The sequence below is a fragment of the Etheostoma spectabile genome, chromosome 15 (genome assembly GCF_008692095.1).
Source record: "Etheostoma spectabile isolate EspeVRDwgs_2016 chromosome 15, UIUC_Espe_1.0, whole genome shotgun sequence".
Lineage (NCBI taxonomy): Eukaryota > Metazoa > Chordata > Actinopteri > Perciformes > Percidae > Etheostoma > Etheostoma spectabile.
Genome location: NC_045747.1, coordinates 11088425 through 11105626, shown reverse-complemented (window position 1 = coordinate 11105626; position 17202 = coordinate 11088425). Strand labels below are relative to the sequence as shown.

At 42.8% G+C, this 17202-nt stretch overlaps 1 protein-coding gene across 3 annotated transcripts in view; it reads left to right on the top strand.

Moving 5' to 3' along the window:
• adgrl1a (adhesion G protein-coupled receptor L1a) overlaps positions 1–17202 on the top strand; it is a 104595-nt gene that overhangs the window by 85724 nt on the left and 1669 nt on the right. For 2 of the 3 annotated variants that reach the window (XM_032538531.1, XM_032538530.1), the window contains exons 12-25: positions 1374–1554; positions 1722–1844; positions 2737–2945; positions 3049–3222; positions 3808–4017; positions 4563–4783; positions 5164–5230; positions 5416–5507; positions 5661–5829; positions 6100–6255; positions 7300–7396; positions 10074–10196; positions 12236–12253; positions 12405–17202. The exon at positions 12405–17202 is cut by the window's right edge and continues 1669 nt beyond it. In XM_032538531.1, the coding sequence (XP_032394422.1) occupies positions 1374–1554; positions 1722–1844; positions 2737–2945; positions 3049–3222; positions 3808–4017; positions 4563–4783; positions 5164–5230; positions 5416–5507; positions 5661–5829; positions 6100–6255; positions 7300–7396; positions 10074–10196; positions 12236–12253; positions 12405–13321 (2757 nt within the window). In that variant the 3' untranslated portion in view covers positions 13322–17202. The remainder of the gene's footprint in view (positions 1–1373; positions 1555–1721; positions 1845–2736; positions 2946–3048; positions 3223–3807; positions 4018–4562; positions 4784–5163; positions 5231–5415; positions 5508–5660; positions 5830–6099; positions 6256–7299; positions 7397–10073; positions 10197–12235; positions 12254–12404) is intronic. The other variant, XM_032538529.1, reaches the window with a different exon arrangement.

Here is a 17202-nt window from a genome sequence, read left to right as displayed (position 1 = left end):
GTGGCTCTGAGAAAATGTAATTTGTTGATAGCACTGTATGAAAGGCAACAGTTTGTGTTACGACAGCCTTTTGCTCTTTTCCAATATTTGTGCAATATCTCTGGTTCTGAGAAAGCTGTAATCTAATATCATGAAAAAGCCTTGTGTATGCTTCTCTGTAATGATGAAATGCGGTGCTCTGCAGCACACAGTCTTTTGTGTATCTTGACCTGTCTACAGCATTCTGTAATATAACACCACATCTTCTCATCGCTGTTGGTGCAAGATGAATTTAAAGGCTGCTGTGTAGTATGTAACTGACCATTGTACTGGAAGCTCAGTACTGTTCAAAGAAGGAACCAAAAAACACTCTCCATCTTTTTTCTTTTGTAGCAGATAGATTGCAATCTGATTCTAAATTCATTTTATTAACAGCATTGCTCTTTATTCCACACAGCAGTCAATCCTTCATTTTGAGAGGCCTGAGCATGAGAATTACATGATTCATCAAGCAGGCTACTCCAATAAATTGGATAGCTGATACAACCATCAAAATTGCCATTAAATGAATTGTAAGTGTGAAATAGAAAGGTAATATGTCTGACATAGCACAGTAATAAATGTAGTGCACGGGAGTGTTGAGTTTCTAAGTAATTATAGGTGAATCGTGGTGACTTTGTACTTTAAATTAGTCACGTTATATGGTCTTACTAAACAATCAGTATGGTACAAAAAAAGAGTAATTAACAAGGGCTGGGTGATAAACAAATCTAGAACTAACTTATAATTACTGAATAGTTAATTAATAGCCAATAGCATTTCCTCCAGAGTGTCTAATGATTAGTTACTAACGTAGATATCTGGGAATCTACATATTAATTTTGTTCAAATTAATTTTTCTTAATTTACTTCCCATATTGTGTTCTAAATGGCAACATAACTAATAACTAATCATTACTACTATTAGGGACATGTGATTTTGTGTCCCCTTATTGGTAGTAGAATAGAATAGTGGCTTGGAATGCATCTTTACTTCATGATTATCTTACCATTACTAACATTTTTTGTGTCTCCTCAAGTAAAGCACAGCAAAAATCCTAGTGAACTGAGAAAAAGCTAATAAAATTAAGTGAGAAGGAGCTATTAGGTCTCAAATGACACAAGGAGGAGAAAGAATACTAAAAAGATTTTAAAGATTAAAAAAACATTATTATTCAGAGCAAATACATTATAATAAATATTCACATCATATCTGTGACTGTGTATAAACGCTTCTTAGTTAGTTCCTGATTTGTTTTTTATTCGTTCCTTGTTAGCTACTTAGGATTTTGTGTACCTTGTTGTAAAGTGTTCCCAGCAATAGTAATGGATGCTTCACTTCATTCATGCACCAGGCGGTAGTGCAGACAGTGGACAACTTGTTACGTCCCGAGGCCCTGGAGTCGTGGCAGGACATGAACAGCACAGAGCAAGCCCACACTGCCACCATGCTACTGGATGTCCTGGAAAAGGGAGCTTTCCTGCTGGCCAACAACATGTACGGGAATCGCTTTTCTGACCGAGCGCCCAGCATTGGTAGGAAAACAGTATTAATGGTGTTAATTATGCTGGATGTATGGATGAACCACAGTTTGTGGAATTACACCTCCAGGTTGTGACTCTAATTTTCTCTTGGGTGTTTTTTCACATCTTTGACAGAGGTTTTCATAAAATGTTGTTGCGTGCTGTGTTTCCACCATCAGATCTCGAGGTGCATGTTCTGAACACGGAGATGGACCTGCAGGACTTGTCCTTTCCACAGAACTATGCCAGTGACAGCACCATCCAGCTTTCAGCTTCCACTATCAAACAGTACAGTCGTAACGGTCAGCAGCCCTTTCCCTATCCCATCTTCACCCCGAGGCCTGAAAAATTGTACTGTCCTATAGAGCACTCTTATGTTTCCATTTGCATTTACATGCAAGCCTAAAACAATCTGCATGCAGTTGACTAAGTTATTGGTTCATAATAATAGGCTAATCAGATTAACAAAAGTGCTGAGACAATTTCTTTTCTTGATGGTTTCTTAACAGCAGTCTTAATAGAATAGCTGGGGAGGCGTGTAGATTACAATCGGCCCCAGTCTGACAGAGCAATCTCAGCACTCCCTCTCTTCTCTCTTCCCCATTCCATTCTCTCGCTCCGTCTCTTCGCCATCTTATCCCCCTCTCTCATCTCTCTTGTTTCTAACCCCCCTACCCCCACTCCCTCCCCCCTCCGTCATCCCCCTCTCCATCGTTCCCCTCCTCCCTCCATGGCCCTTCATCCCATACCTCTGTTTTCTGTCTCCGCTCGGCTCTGCAGTGGGAACGAGATTAGAATGATTGAAACAAACGCACATGAAATATTCATATGGAATAATAAGAGATCTGAGAATGCTTGAGGGATGAATGTTCCATTGCCCTCCACATTAAATCTCGCTCTCTTCCACGAGTCAAAATGAAACGGTCCTTACCATCATTCTAACCTTCACTAACTCTCCCTCTCTATCTCCCCCTCGCTCACCCTGTCACTCACTACTCTCTATCTCCGTCACTCTCACTTCCATTACCATATTTTCCCCCCATTTCTGTATTTTTCCCCCTTTATCGGTTTGTCTGCATCCCCCTTTTAATACAACTCCCTTTTTTCCTCCGATTCCTTTTCTTTTTGCTCTTGTTCTCTCTCTTTCATTCATTTTCTCTTCATCTGTCTGTGTTTCTCTCCCTCAATGTGCAGGACAAGTCAAGGTGGTGTTCATTCTTTATAAAAACTTGGGATCCTTCCTCTCCACTGAGAACGCCACAGTGAAGATGGAAGTGGATGGGCCAAGCCACGATAAGAAGCGCCTGGCGGTCAACTCCCATGTAATTGCTGCGTCCATCAACAAAGAGTCCAGCAGGGTGTTTCTCATTGAGCCAGTGGTCTTCACACTCAAACATCTACAGGTAGCCTAATTCAGTCGCTATCATGTCATTAAGTTTCATTCTGACACACAGACTCAGTTCAACATTTTCCATCATCCTTCTCTTTGTTTTTCTTTTGACGCAGTTGGATGATTTTTACTCTCCAAATTGCTCCTTCTGGAACTACTCGGAGCGCTCCATGACAGGCCAGTGGTCGTCGCAGGGCTGCAAGTTGCTGGACACCAACAACACACACACCACCTGCTCCTGCAGCCACCTCACCAACTTTGCCGTGCTCATGGCTCACCACGAGCCCGATGTAAGTGAATAAGGGCGTGGCAGACAGGCGGTTAAAATGGAAGCCAAGTAATTTATGCAGACGTTCATCTGTGCGAGCATTAGTGTTCGCTCACTCTCAGTCACACACCCTCACACACATGCACACTAATGTACCCTCTCAAGGCTGACAAGCTCTTTGTTTTGAATTTTCTCTTTTCCTTCGTTCACTCCGACATTCAGAGAGGCACATGCTTACAAATTCATGTCCTGCTACTTCTAGCTGACATCCACATGAATTTGAATGTCATGTATTTTTTTCAGGACATCTTGTCTCTTGTCTCTACACTTTAGCTGCTTGCATATATTTACAAATATTAAATAAAGCAATTTTGCTTTTTCTCTCCCCTCCCCTCCCCCTGTTCTGTCTATCTATCCCCCTTTTGTTTCTTCCTTCCACTGTTCTCCAATCTATCTCCCATTCCACTGTCTTGTTCTGTATTTTCCACTCTCTATTTGTCTGGTTCTGCTGTGTATCTGTGTCTCTCTGCCCTCTGTTTTTATCCCAATTCCCTCTAAACTCTCAACTCCCCCCATCTTTGATTACGCGAAACTACCCGGACCTCAGTACCAAGGGAGAATGCATGAACTGATCCTGTTTGTGATCACCTGGGTGGGGATTGTCATCTCCCTAGTGTGTCTAGCCATCTGCATCTCCACTTTCTGCTTCCTGCGGGGCCTGCAGACTGACCGCAACACCATCCACAAGAACCTCTGCATCAACCTCTTCATCGCCGAGTTGCTCTTCCTCATCGGCATCGACAAGACAGAATACCATGTGAGTTTCAAGCCATATGTTAGCCTGATACCTGCCAAGTTGGTTAGGGTCACTCACCAATAGGGCTTTGCTTGTTTTCTTGGGAAGGAAACACTGCCTCTTTAAAAAGCACTTCTCTACATCCCCTCCTTTAGAACTTCTGAAAGTGAATCACTCAGTTTTTGTATTTTCCAACTTGAACAAGACATAGAGAGTTATAGCATAATACATATACAAGTGACAACCTTTTTATTATATTAATAGTGATTGAAACTAAAATTGAGGCAGTCTCACATTACGTTACTCTATAAAACATGTACTGCACTGAGTACTGAATAACCACTCAATAGTATGCACAGAGCCAATCACCCAGGGGGCAGCTTTTAATTTTTCCTCTGTGATGTCCAAACCTACTTCCTGATAGTGACTCTGTTCTGTCCTCTCTGGTTTTTCAGTCAGTTATATGCCTCCATCTTAACTGTTTCTCCTCCTTCATTTTAATATTTGTATTGCTCTTCCCCTTCTTCTCTTCTCTCTCTACTCTTTGCTCTTGCTGCTGTCCTCAGATTGCCTGTCCCATCTTTGCTGGCCTTCTGCATTTCTTCTTCTTGGCTGCCTTCTCCTGGATGTGTCTGGAGGGTGTGCAACTCTATCTCATGCTGGTGGAGGTCTTTGAGAGCGAGTACTCCCGCAAAAAGTACTACTATCTTTGTGGCTACTGCTTCCCCGCACTGGTGGTGGGCATCTCTGCGGCTATAGACTACAGGAGCTATGGAACCAAGAAAGCGTACGTGTGAAGAGAGGTCTTTTGCACCTGCAGATTGAGAAGTAGGATTATGCTATTCCCCCAGCTGGAAATGTAATATGCAGTGCTGTGTGAACGGCTCTTGCACCTCCCCGTGGACTGGCTTTTCTGAACACACTTAGCCAAAGCCTGATGATTAGCCTTCATAAGATAATCCGTTGAGACAGGGAAATAGTGTGTGTATGCCTGCCTGAGTGTGTGTGTACGTGTCTGAGTCTGTCTTAGTGTGTGTCTGAGTGCGTATGTGCGTGCAAGCGTGCGTGCATGTGCGTGTGTGTGTGTGTGTGTGTGTGTGTGCATGCGTGTGTGTGTTCGTAAGTTTAGTTATGTGTAATACTCTCTTCTCCTTTGTGCCACTCCAGATGCTGGCTGCGAGTGGATAACTACTTCATCTGGAGCTTCATTGGACCCGTTTCATTTGTTATTATGGTATTAGCTTTACTGTCAGACAGTATTAGTCCCCTCTGTGTGTTGATATCACCCAGTCAAACTTAAAATATTCCACCGTGCTTGCTTTATGAGGCTATTAACAGTGCAAATTTAGTATTTTTAGTCAAAACAGTCTGTGTAGTTCACTACACATTTATATGATTCTACCTATCTTGTGTCCTTAGCTCAACCTCATTTTCCTCATGATCACTTTACACAAGATGATCCGCAATTCTTCAGCACTCAAACCTGACTCCAGCCGCCTGGATAACATTAAGTGAGTTCAAATTATTCAATGGGAGTCATATTTGTTTATTTATCAAAAAACATGTGATAAAAGAACCACTCTGTCGGATGGACTCCAAATTGATTCAGTTTCTCTGTGTAGCAAGTCATTATTTGTAAACACTTTCTCGTCCACTTCCATCAGGTCTTGGGCTCTGGGGGCCATTGCTCTGCTTTTCCTGCTGGGGATGACGTGGGCCTTTGGCCTCCTCTTTATTAATGAGAACACATTAATCATGGCCTATCTCTTCACCACCTTCAACGCCTTCCAGGGCATGTTTATCTTCATCTTCCACTGTGCACTGCAGAAGAAGGTAACCAAACGAGACTTGGAAGACGTGTAGACTATATATTATTGATGTTATTATGAATAAGCAGATGAAATGTTGTGGAGATGGATGGATGTTATTGTCTGATTAATATTCAGCATACATGTTCAGAGTGATTTAATTTTTGCCATGCCGTGTGTTAAAAGCCTCTGCTGCTCCACATTGAGTCCAGGTTATTGAAACTGTGTTAATTATTTGTGTTTATGAGTGGCTTTAAAACCTGCCCGCTGTGCCTTTGGTGTTATTTCCTTACAGGTTCATAAGGAGTACAGTAAGTGTCTGCGCCACTCCTACTGCTGCAGCCGCACCTCCACCACCAGCTCTCACGGCTCCCTGAAGAACTCAGGCCTGCGTGCCAACAACCGTTACTACAGCGGCAGCCAAGCTCGCCATGCAGCAGCCCACCGACAGGTGCAGACAGGACAGACCCTCACACATATTATGGCACACAAAACAGAACACACATGATGCAGGCATTGTTTTTCTTTGAAAAAATGAAAAGTAAATATGTGCAGCAAGATGATTTTAGTGGAAATCAGCTTGTTTTGGTGGAATGAAACAAAATCAAATTACTCTTTCACTACTATCTGACTTTTTTTTAACCAGTGTCAAAAAGGGTGTCAAAACAAAATGAAAAGCTTTGAAAACAAGGGACATTTCCTCACCCTTCTGGTATATTTTTCTCTAGTTCAAAAGGTCTTTTATGGAAGATTCTAGAGTACAAAATAAGTGCACCCACCGATTACTTTGCAAAGCACTCAAATTGACTTACTTAACTTTCTTTCACGTTGATCACCTTCTGATTTGTCAATGACAAAAACATGTGCAGTAAGTGAAACACTGGTGTTACAATACATTTTGTTCTCACTGATATATATGCATATATGACGTGTTCATTAGATGTTTCTGTCACATAGCTAGTCTAATCTGCCAGCGTGCTGGCCTCTGTTGTGAAGTTTTTACAATAATATTCCCGTGCATTACTGGCAGCTCTGTGCTGACCAGACTAGATGACTCATTAAAAAAGACATCATTTGAAGTCCATGTACTATATATAAACTCAGGCACCATACAAGACATTGGGAAATATAGTGCATGCTGGCATATGTGTGACACATACTGTACACACACATTGACTTTTACCCCTCACAATCAACAAACAAGCTTGTAATAAGACACATCCAAATAACAATTGTATCAGCTACTGCAATCATGTCTTACACATCTCACATTTATTAGCAGCCCCTCATGATAACTTGACATAGCTGTGTGCCTCTTTACCCAACACTCAATCTCTTTGTCTGCCATGTTTGCCTATTGTTCTTCGCGGATTAGAGCGAGCCCCACAGTTTTGATTACAGCAGCCCCGCTGAGTTGCAAAGTCTACCATCGTGTTTCTATATTTAACTTGTTGTCTGTTTGCTGCCACTCACTGAGCTTTGCTCCTTCTTCCAGAGTCGAATCCGCAGGATGTGGAACGACACGGTTCGCAAGCAGACAGAATCTTCTTTCATGGCGGGAGATATCAATAGCACCCCGACACTCAACCGGGGTGAGGCCTCTCTCTATCACTGCTCTGCTTCCCCTCCGTTAAGTTATGCACGCTTGAATTCACACAAACACATAGATTCTAGCACACTCATATAGACTCACACAATTGAACATAAAGAAATAAAGCATGTGATTGGAGTGGACAGAGCCAAGGCAAAGCACTGTTATTAAATGTGGACCTGTGACAGTATGCAAGATGATGAAATGTATGTTCCCATGCCTAGTGTATAATGGATAACTAATGATTCAGATCGCCTTGCAGCCAGTGTGCTAGCCAGAAAATAGCTGTAAGCAGCAGTATAGCTTAAATTGGATGACATACGGTTTAAGGCTGGTTGGTGGGTTTCAGATTGCAGTGCTGTGGCAGCCGCTGGTCAGTGAAAGCACTTATATATGGAGCTCAAACACTATGTTATGTAAATATGTGAGTGGGTGGGTCACAATAAATTCCTGTGACTGTAATTAAGCAGATGTACAAGTATTTCTGATTTATGAGTAAATAAAGTCAGTAATACCTATTTAACTTAAAAAAGAGCTACAGTAGTGCAGACCACATCATAGATCACATCTATCATAGATTATAATTCCTTTTTGACTAATTATAACCAGCTAGTTCATCATCGATATCACAGTATATTTTGTCATTACCAAACCAGAAATATTTTCCGTTTCTCCTGCTAATATAGGTTTGATTCCTGTTTTGTGAAAATGTTTTTTATTATCTTCCACATACATTTGAAAAGTACAATTTATATCATAGAATGGCATGTTTCATAATACCACATAAAGTACTAGAAAAATATTGTAATAGCTGTGAGTTGGCCTGCTCATTGCCAGCCCATTTGAACTCTGTCTTCTCAGCCCTATTATGATTACATCATGGGATCGATTACATCCATATCTTAGTGACGCATGCTGTCCCCACTGACCTACCCACAACACATGAAAAGCGCACTAGCAATTATTTAAGAATTCAAAAATGTGTGTTGAGTCACTGATTGTCTCAGCCTCAGCAACTGGTGGCGTCACCGCTGCAGCCATCAGCAACACAGACGATCAAGGTTGGCTCAAGTTCCGGATTGGAAGGGGGGGGTGGGGTGTTGATGATGACAACAGAGGCAGTTGCTAAATCAGCCGTCACTCTCTATGCTAATTTCATCCATTTTGTTTTTAATGAACTGATTACCGTGTGAGCGAACAGGGGGTAATTATTCTAATTGAGTAGAGTGACAGGAGCAAGGCAGGGGGTGAGGAAGAGGGTGCAACGAGTGAGCTGCATGGATGAGAGTGTGTGTGAGTGTTTGGGCAATTCGGTCGGTTTCTGGGTCTTTTTTTGTCACGACAAAGCTATCACCATGACTGTTGGAGAAACACAATGTGGATCATTTCATGTTGTGCTGTCAAACACAAACAACTGTGCTGTGAAGCCTTCATTTTCTGTGCTTCTGAGAAAAGTTTGTCAGTTGGCACAAAGTGAAAGACCAAGGGCAGCACGGAAGGGAGGGAGAGAAAAAAACGTGCAAGAGAGAGAGAGAGAGATAGGCATTATCATGGAGGAGTAATTAAGGAGGCCAAATCTGGAGAAGAGATGCTGTGTCGTTATCACTGGCATTTAAAATCTCTTTGATTTCTCCACTTCACTTCTTTATAAACCATAATCTCTTCCTGACCATTAATGTGTCCAAAAGACACACACACAAACACACACAGACTCCCATGATTCCCCTTGCCCTACTTTCTCTCCCCACTTAAAGCTAGTTTCTTTAATTGTCTACAGGATATTCCTGTGAGGTACAGACAGACAGCTAATCCTAACTAATTTGGTGTTTGTAAAAAAATTCTGGCACAAGAAACTGCAAAAATGTGGTTAAGTCAAGACACAGCAGAGACAGCCAGAAAATACAGGGAGAGGGGTTTGTGTGACATGCCAGAAAGATGGACAGGGGAAGTGTAAGAGGAGGGAGAATGACAAATAAATAGCTCTGAGTGAGTGCACATTTTATTTTTTCATGAATTCCCTGCTCCCTTGCTGTGTGATGAACGGTAGGCGTGAGACCTGAAGGTTGCACTTTGCCTTGGACTACTCTCCGTCATGCTGTCCTATTTTTAATTTCATGGCATTTCTGTTTGAGTTGCCTCAGGCTGGAGCCATACATAGGCATTATACAACATTCTGTGTGCCATTTCCTTGAATTATATGTGTCTTGTAGTGGTATTCACAATGCACTGGGAAATTAACTGTGTTTCAATGGCTGCACCCCTAGACTACATAATGACATGCATTACTGTTCTACCCCATCTGACTACATTGTGAGAAGCCAAAAGAAAAATAATATTAATGGCAATGCTCCAAACAGTACCTTTCCCCTGCAATTGTATTTTTACTCAAAGGTTACAATCAGCAGTCATAAACATTGAGGAGAACACTGTGAAATGCATTGCTCCATAAAGCACCGGCATAACAAAAAAAAGTAACCCCATCTGAATAAATAGTAAAAAAAAAAAAGTATCATTCCAGACGTTATTACAGAGTCTGGAAACGTGAATTACACCTATTGTGTTACACCTATTGTGTACGATTGTTACACCTATTGTGTGCAGTGTTTCTGCTTGTGATTGCTCTGCATACATTTGAGGCAAAGATAAAAGCCTATTTATGATTCTGTTTATTTTTGCAGCGACCATGGGCAACCACCTTCTGACGAACCCAGTGTTACAGACTCGGACTGGTACCTCTCCTTACAACACTCTGCTGGCTGAGAGCTTCACCCCACCCTCACCTGGCGTCTTCAACTCTACCGGTTAGCTCCTCATAAACACTCCAGTCTGTGTGCAGTCTTGTCAGCATGGTGTGTGTATATGCAGTATATGCACTCAGCTTGCTGTCCTTCTGTCCGTTACTCGCTGTCAGTAGTTTGACGTGTTATCCACAAACCTACTACTGTATGTGATTGCTTGCACGTGTGTGTGTGTGTGTGTGTGTGTGTGTGTGTGTGTGTGTGTGTGTGAGCCTGTCTGTGTGTTGTTGTTTTTTCAGACCTTGTAGCTGTCAGACGGATTCACTAGGCTGAGCAGAACAGAGCCAAACAATGCCTACAGCCTAACCAGCCATCTGGTCATATCTTAAATCTTCATAATAACAGCCACAAATTGATTTTGAAGTTTAGCTACAGCTGTGACTTCTAGAAATCTTGAGGACAGTTTTTCCTCAGGCAGAAAAAGTATTCATCTTAAATCGTGACGGCCGTAGCAAGGGATTAGACAGCTGGGTGTCCAGGGACAATTCATTTTGGTGTAGGTTGGTCAAGTCGAGTCAAGTCAACTTTATTTCATCCATAAAAATGGAAATTACAGTGCTCAAACCCGCTATCACACCCATAAAAATTTGAGAATAAATACATTGCAACAAATAACACTACAACTTAATACTATACATAAATACAATAAAAAAATAAAATAAAAACGTATAAAAATGTACATTTAAAGTGCTTGTCGTGCTGTCTAATAGGTATAAAAGAGAGAGCACACCGTTTAGTTTCTGTCACAGGAGGTCTTAGCCTACCGCTACGCTCCATGACCCTGCCAGTCAGATTACCATGAAGAGGGTGACCCGGGTCCCTTGTTATTTATTTTCTGTGTCATTTTTACCAAATCATCATGTACCTGATCCACTTTATTTAACTCTCCCACCATTTCCCCAGCCCTTTTATTCACTCTATCAATCCCACCACACAGTAACTCCAAACACTACAAATGACTAACATAAAAAACATTCTCACCACATCGGTATTCACCTTAAAGGATTGCAACTTCCTCATACAGTATACCCATGGACATCATTTTTTCATCCCTCCGGTGAGAGGGCCAGTGTGTGTGTTTCCTTCTATCTCAGAGTCTCTTTAAACAGCCCAACAGCTGTTTTACCACATTGCTGCATTGCCACACCCCTTTCTGAATGCATATAACTGCAGAATTAGACATGTTCTGGTAAATTCTCCACTACAGTAACTATACTCACTTGGTAAGGGAGAACTATGACTGCGTGTAGCTCGTTGAGTGTGCACCGGCAGAGTATCAGGCCCAGTGTCGGAGGACTGAAATTTAAGGCGGCGTTACTGTTAAATATTTTAAAGCCTCTCCGCACAATACATCAAGTCTGATGGCCACAGGCCTGGCAGCCAAGACATTTTTAGAAGAGAGTGGGAGAGGAAGCAGGGAGAGCATTTCATTAGAATGTCTAATTACCCACACCGCCACCAAAGAACGTTGATTAAAGTCACACTACGCATTGAAATTTAAAAAATGAACACACTTCTTACTTTTTGAGTGTCTGTGGGTTTTGGGAGTAAAAGTACAAGATCTTTGGTGTGTTGAAGGAAAGTAGTAAAATGAACGTCACTGCTACTGTACAAGGTTTTGTAAGACTTATGTATGTATGTATGTATGTATGTATGTATGTATGTATGTATGTATGTATCCATCCAGGTATCACTGACAGCTGTAAATATATTTTTTCTGTGGTTTAGATGTAAATGTTGGAGGGATATGTGTCAAACTAACAGGAGCAAGTCTGCATAAATCAGAGTTAATGTGACTGTGCATGTGTTTGTGTGTGTGGTAAGAGTTGGAGGGTTTCATGTTGAGCTTGAGAGAGAGAAAAGAAAAGTTGCCAATGGACAAGGGTATTTTTTATTCTGTTAATGGTTCCCTTTTGAAATGTCTTAAAAACTCATTCATCAAGTTAATGTTGCACCATTAAAAAAGTGTACTGAGAGAAAGAAAGTACTGACTAGTGTCTTTCATTTTATTCACTCCACATAACTTTCTCTGGGACGCCTAGGAACCTTCCGTGACCCAAGTAAGTATAATTCACCTTAGTTCACATACTTTTACTATCAAATATATATATTTATTTATTTTTCTCTCACTGACACTTGAATCTGACTGTATGATAATAATGCCAAAAACCCTCCGTCTCCTGTCTCTCTTCTATTTGTGTTTGGGTCCAGAGAGCACGTTATCAAAGGCCCGCGACCCCTGTGGAATGGAAACCCTGCCCTTGAATGGTAACTTCAACAACAGCTACTCCCTGCGCACTGGCCCAGGGGTTGTAGGTGGGGGCAGCTGTGACTTCCTTGGTGGTGGGGGTAAAGACAGTCCCCCGCCCATCTTCAATCCCCGTGGCTCAGAGGCACTGGTAGGCGGAAGCATCCGACGAAACCTCTCTGATGCTGCGGCCTTTGAGAAAATGATCATCTCTGAGCTTGTGCACAACAACCTAAGAGGTGGTGTTGGAGGAGGAAGTGGAGGAGGTGATGTAGCAGACAGGGTGTGCGGCAGCCTGGCCAGGGGACGTCCTCACGGTGGGGTTGGTCGGGGGACATCGGGTGCCGGGCCGGAGCCGTGTATGAGCATGGATGAAGACGAAGACTTTCTTAGAGAGGGGCGGCAACGCACCCCACAGGATGTGGAGCTGCTTTATAAAGCTCTGGAGGAGCCCCTGCTGTTGCAGCGAGCCCAGTCGGTCCTTTACCAAAGCGATCCAGAGGAGTCAGAGAGCTACACGGCCGACCTCACCGAGAGCCTGGGCCACAGCGGCCACAGTGGCCAGAGTGCTGGTGGGCAGGCAGGCAACAGAGCGCCAGACTCCCCTGCCCGTGACTCCCTGTACACCAGCATCACCAACCTGCGAGACTCACCTTACCCTGACAGCAGTCCTGAGCCCCTGGAGGTGGTCCCCCGTACAGCCCAGCCCCCTGAGGAGCTGTACTACAGCTCCGGGAGGCCCGCCCTGGGCTCTCGTGGGGCCCCCATGCAGACCTTCTACCAGGCCCCACCCAGAAGACCGAGTGGGGAAGGACACCAGGCTCAGGAGCCTGTTCACAATGAGGGAGACGGACAGATGCAGCTGGTCACCAGCCTGTGACTGAAGCCTGAAGGAGGAAGTTGGGGACTAATATGATGGCCAAAGCCGCCTCCTTGCCCACCTCGTTCTCGCGTCTCTCCACTTTCTGCTTGTTTGGTTGCCTTTCTTTCTCTTGACTTTTATTTAACTACTGTAACAGATGAGCAAACAGAGTGACCTTCAGGTAGAGTCGTGCCTGACTCTGCAGAATCAGCCTTTCTCTCTAACCCTCCCCCGTCTTATGCAGTTGAGTGATAAGGTTTTTTTCCGAGCATTCATCGGCTCCCTACAAACCCCAGTCCTCCCCATTTCCTTTGGTACCCTAAGGCCAAGTCAAGCACTCTGAATGTACCAATCTACCCCCTTTACCTTCAGATATTTCAAAACTTTGAAACTTTGTTAAAGTTTTTTTATGTAATTTCTCTTCAGACCTGCCTCCGTAGATGGGAATATCATTTTATATTTTATCTAATTTCCTTTTCGTACCATCTATAGGTCTTTTTTGAGTCATCATGTGATTGGAGTAGTTAGCTGTGGAGACAGGGAATATAGTTCACTATTATAACCTAAAAAATGTCTCACAGAAAGCTCTTCATTGTTGCCAAAAATATCTTTTATTGAGCCAGAACAGAAACTAGAACATTTACACACACGCACACACGCACACACACACACACACACACACACACACACACACACACACACACACACACATGCTCACACATATGCTCACTCATCCAGAAGTGCTCATTACTGAACATCAAGAGTGAAAACAGTACTCCATCTAAGTAAAAGGAAACAAGAGCTTTTGTTCCAAGCAGACAGTGGGAGCTGATTCAGAGTAGTTGCCTTCATTTTCTCTTGCTGTGAATCGCCGACTATGTACAGAAGTGGAGTAGAGGCATAGACGAAGACTGACGAGGTGCTGCGCCACCCCTCCAGAGCAGGAAAACCTGCATCCATAAGACTGGCCAATCCTCTCCACTCTTCTCTCGGGTGGTTTGCTTTAAGCATTTGAAAAGTTAAATGACTGCCTTGCTAAGTTTTGAAAGGAGTATTCAAGTTGTTGACTTTGGGTCTGCATCCTCTGGGGGCTGCAGGAGTGGACTGGTGTCACCCCCTACCCTTGTACTTTGCTGATAGAGCCTAGCCAGTTGAAGTGGACTTGTTTCCTGTGTGTGGTTGTGACAAACAAGACTGTAAACACCGCAAACGCACTGGTCGGCCAATTGGTATAAGCGTGTACATAAGAACCAGACATGAATCTACTTTATTCCTACTATGTAAATAGAGACACCAGATGATCAAAAGCAACAAAAAGTAACAAATACTATGAAACATGACTTCTTGTACTGCAACAAACCAACAAAAGAAAAAAATAAAATGTTTTGGAGTTTGTGAACTGAATGATAAACTCTATCTCTCTCCCCCATGGCTTGATCCCTCGCTCTCGCTCTTCTGTGCCATCCAGTGAAAGATCTTTAGCAATCCGATGGAGAGAGAAAGGAAAAAAGAGAGACAGATTTAAATGTGTAGATTTTATTTATCTAAATGGAAAACGTAACAAAAAAATCCTGGCACAATTTGTATGTAATATAATCCGTTACATGTTGTTAATGTTTGACCTTTGACTCTCCCAGGGTAGAATTGCCAAAAGCAGCGGGGTGGACGGGAGGCAAGCTAGATAGATGTCGTCAAATGTCATACTGTGCCTCACAGGCACGATAAAGCATTGTGGCTGAACAACAGCATCCATAAAGTGATTCGGTTTGCTCTTGTATTATTTGGAAGATATAACCAGATTACATACTTTTTACAACATGGGTTTTAGCATGTGTGATGACATTTGTTTTTAATATCAGAAAATATTGCATTCTGCTGTTTCTTAAAAGATAGTTTCAGCATAACTCCAGAGCCTAATGTGACAGTTCATTAATTTCCTGTGTGCATGTGTTTGTGTGCATGTGTGTAAGTATGATATCTGGCTGGCGGGTTGTGTGTGTTCAGTATCAAGTGTGTGTGCGTGCGTGCGTGCATGTGTGTGACGTGTACCAGACTTATGTATGTGCGCACACATTTGAAAGGGTATTTTTTCTGACATGTCTTGAATGCACAGCAGACAAGGGGAATACTCATCTCAGAGAGCTGCCATTACTTCTCTGCCTCAAATGGAAGTTGCTCATTCCGTGGTGTTCAGGTACAAGGAGGACAGGAAAAATAAGACCGCCTGGGGGGACGCTAGATAACCATATACCACGAAAATGACATACAGGGTTGACTGATTGGGAGGAACATGTTTCCAATATGCCACCTTATGCAAGCGATACATTTGAGAAATTAGCTGTCAAGAGAGAGCTGCTCATGAGGCTCCTTTCAGCCAGCTAAAATCTGTCTGACCTTTAAAAAAAAAACTGAGAGTTTGCCTTCTTCTACGCTGTATTTATAGGTATTTGTTATGGTTTATTTATCAGTTTTTATGTGTGCTTTTGGAATATTTATTCACATTGATTTATTCATGTCATTGTTATTTTTATTTTTTTGACTGTCTCCCTCGTAAACCTGCACCAAGCGAACAAGTGCGATAGGTGGACAGAACGTGAGCAGAAAATAGATGCATCCACTGCAGTGTGACATTTGGCTATAGAGATTGGCTGTCCCACTTCTAAGAGAACCCAAAGGACAGCTTTTAGCTGTGGCTTCTGGGGCTGAAAGAGAGAGAGGGTTAAAGACAGATAAGGGAGAGGGATTACAAGGATTTGGCACCATTTATTCTTGTTATTCAAATCACTGGTGTAAGTAACATTGTATGGGCCATGGAGCGAGATGAGGCTCAGAAAGAAGGCACTAGTATCATCACTTGAGCCATAGGGGTAACACGTGCAATATTGCTTTGATGGTACATGACTTTGCAGCTGAACCAGGGAGCTGTCTGTGTTTACAAATGAAAAGACAATATGCACATGTATTCTGCTCTGCTGCGGTGCTGGACAATATGAAGCACGGATCTCACGGCTCGGTGGCGGGGCTCACTGGTCAACTGAGGACAACTGAATGTATTTTAACAAGCATGCCTGAAGATAAAACAATTCACTCCAGGGTGGACGTGTTAATGGGAAACACAAGGCGGCCATCATCATCTTTATCCCCCATCACTCTCATCACCATCATCATTAACTCCATCCCTCCCTCATTGTATTTGACATAATGTGCTGATGCTGATCTCTACTGTTCAGCTGGGACCTGCCCCAGGGGAGAAACACTGTTTAAATAGGCAGTCCCCATGAGAGGAGGAATGTGCGTCACCTTGGGCCTGCTTCTTGCTTTTCCAGCACCTCCTACCTTCTTTTTTCCCCTCCCTTTCCCCCATCTCATCCACATTTTAATATCAATCTCAATGGACACCATTAGTGCAGCACTTTTTTGAGAGTGTTAATTTGTTTTCTCAAAAGCTTTGTTTATCCCAGATTAATATCTCAATAAACAGAGGAGTGCTGTACTGTTGTAAATGATAATGATTATACAGTAGAAAACCCACAGCCCATGCTGTTGGACAGAGGCTCACACATAGGAGTTTCTCCACCATTCAGAGCCCTCCAAACCTGTGATTACTGTAATAACACAGTGGGTACTAATTTACAACACGCCCTCACTCTCTTTTTCTGTCTCCGTTGGCTAATGTTTAACAGAATTCCCATTTTTATACTAGCAAGACTGGCATACATATGCTCCGATGGAAAGGTGTTAAGTTGTTTAAAAAGGTGGGACGCTCAACCTTTGACACAGTACTGTCTCACCCCTGCAGCGTAGTGTTAGTGGAGAGTGAGCTGTGGCGTTGTTCAGTCTATCATTAGACAGCGGAGGTCCCAGCAGACCTACAGTCTGTTTACTCGCAGTTGACCCTT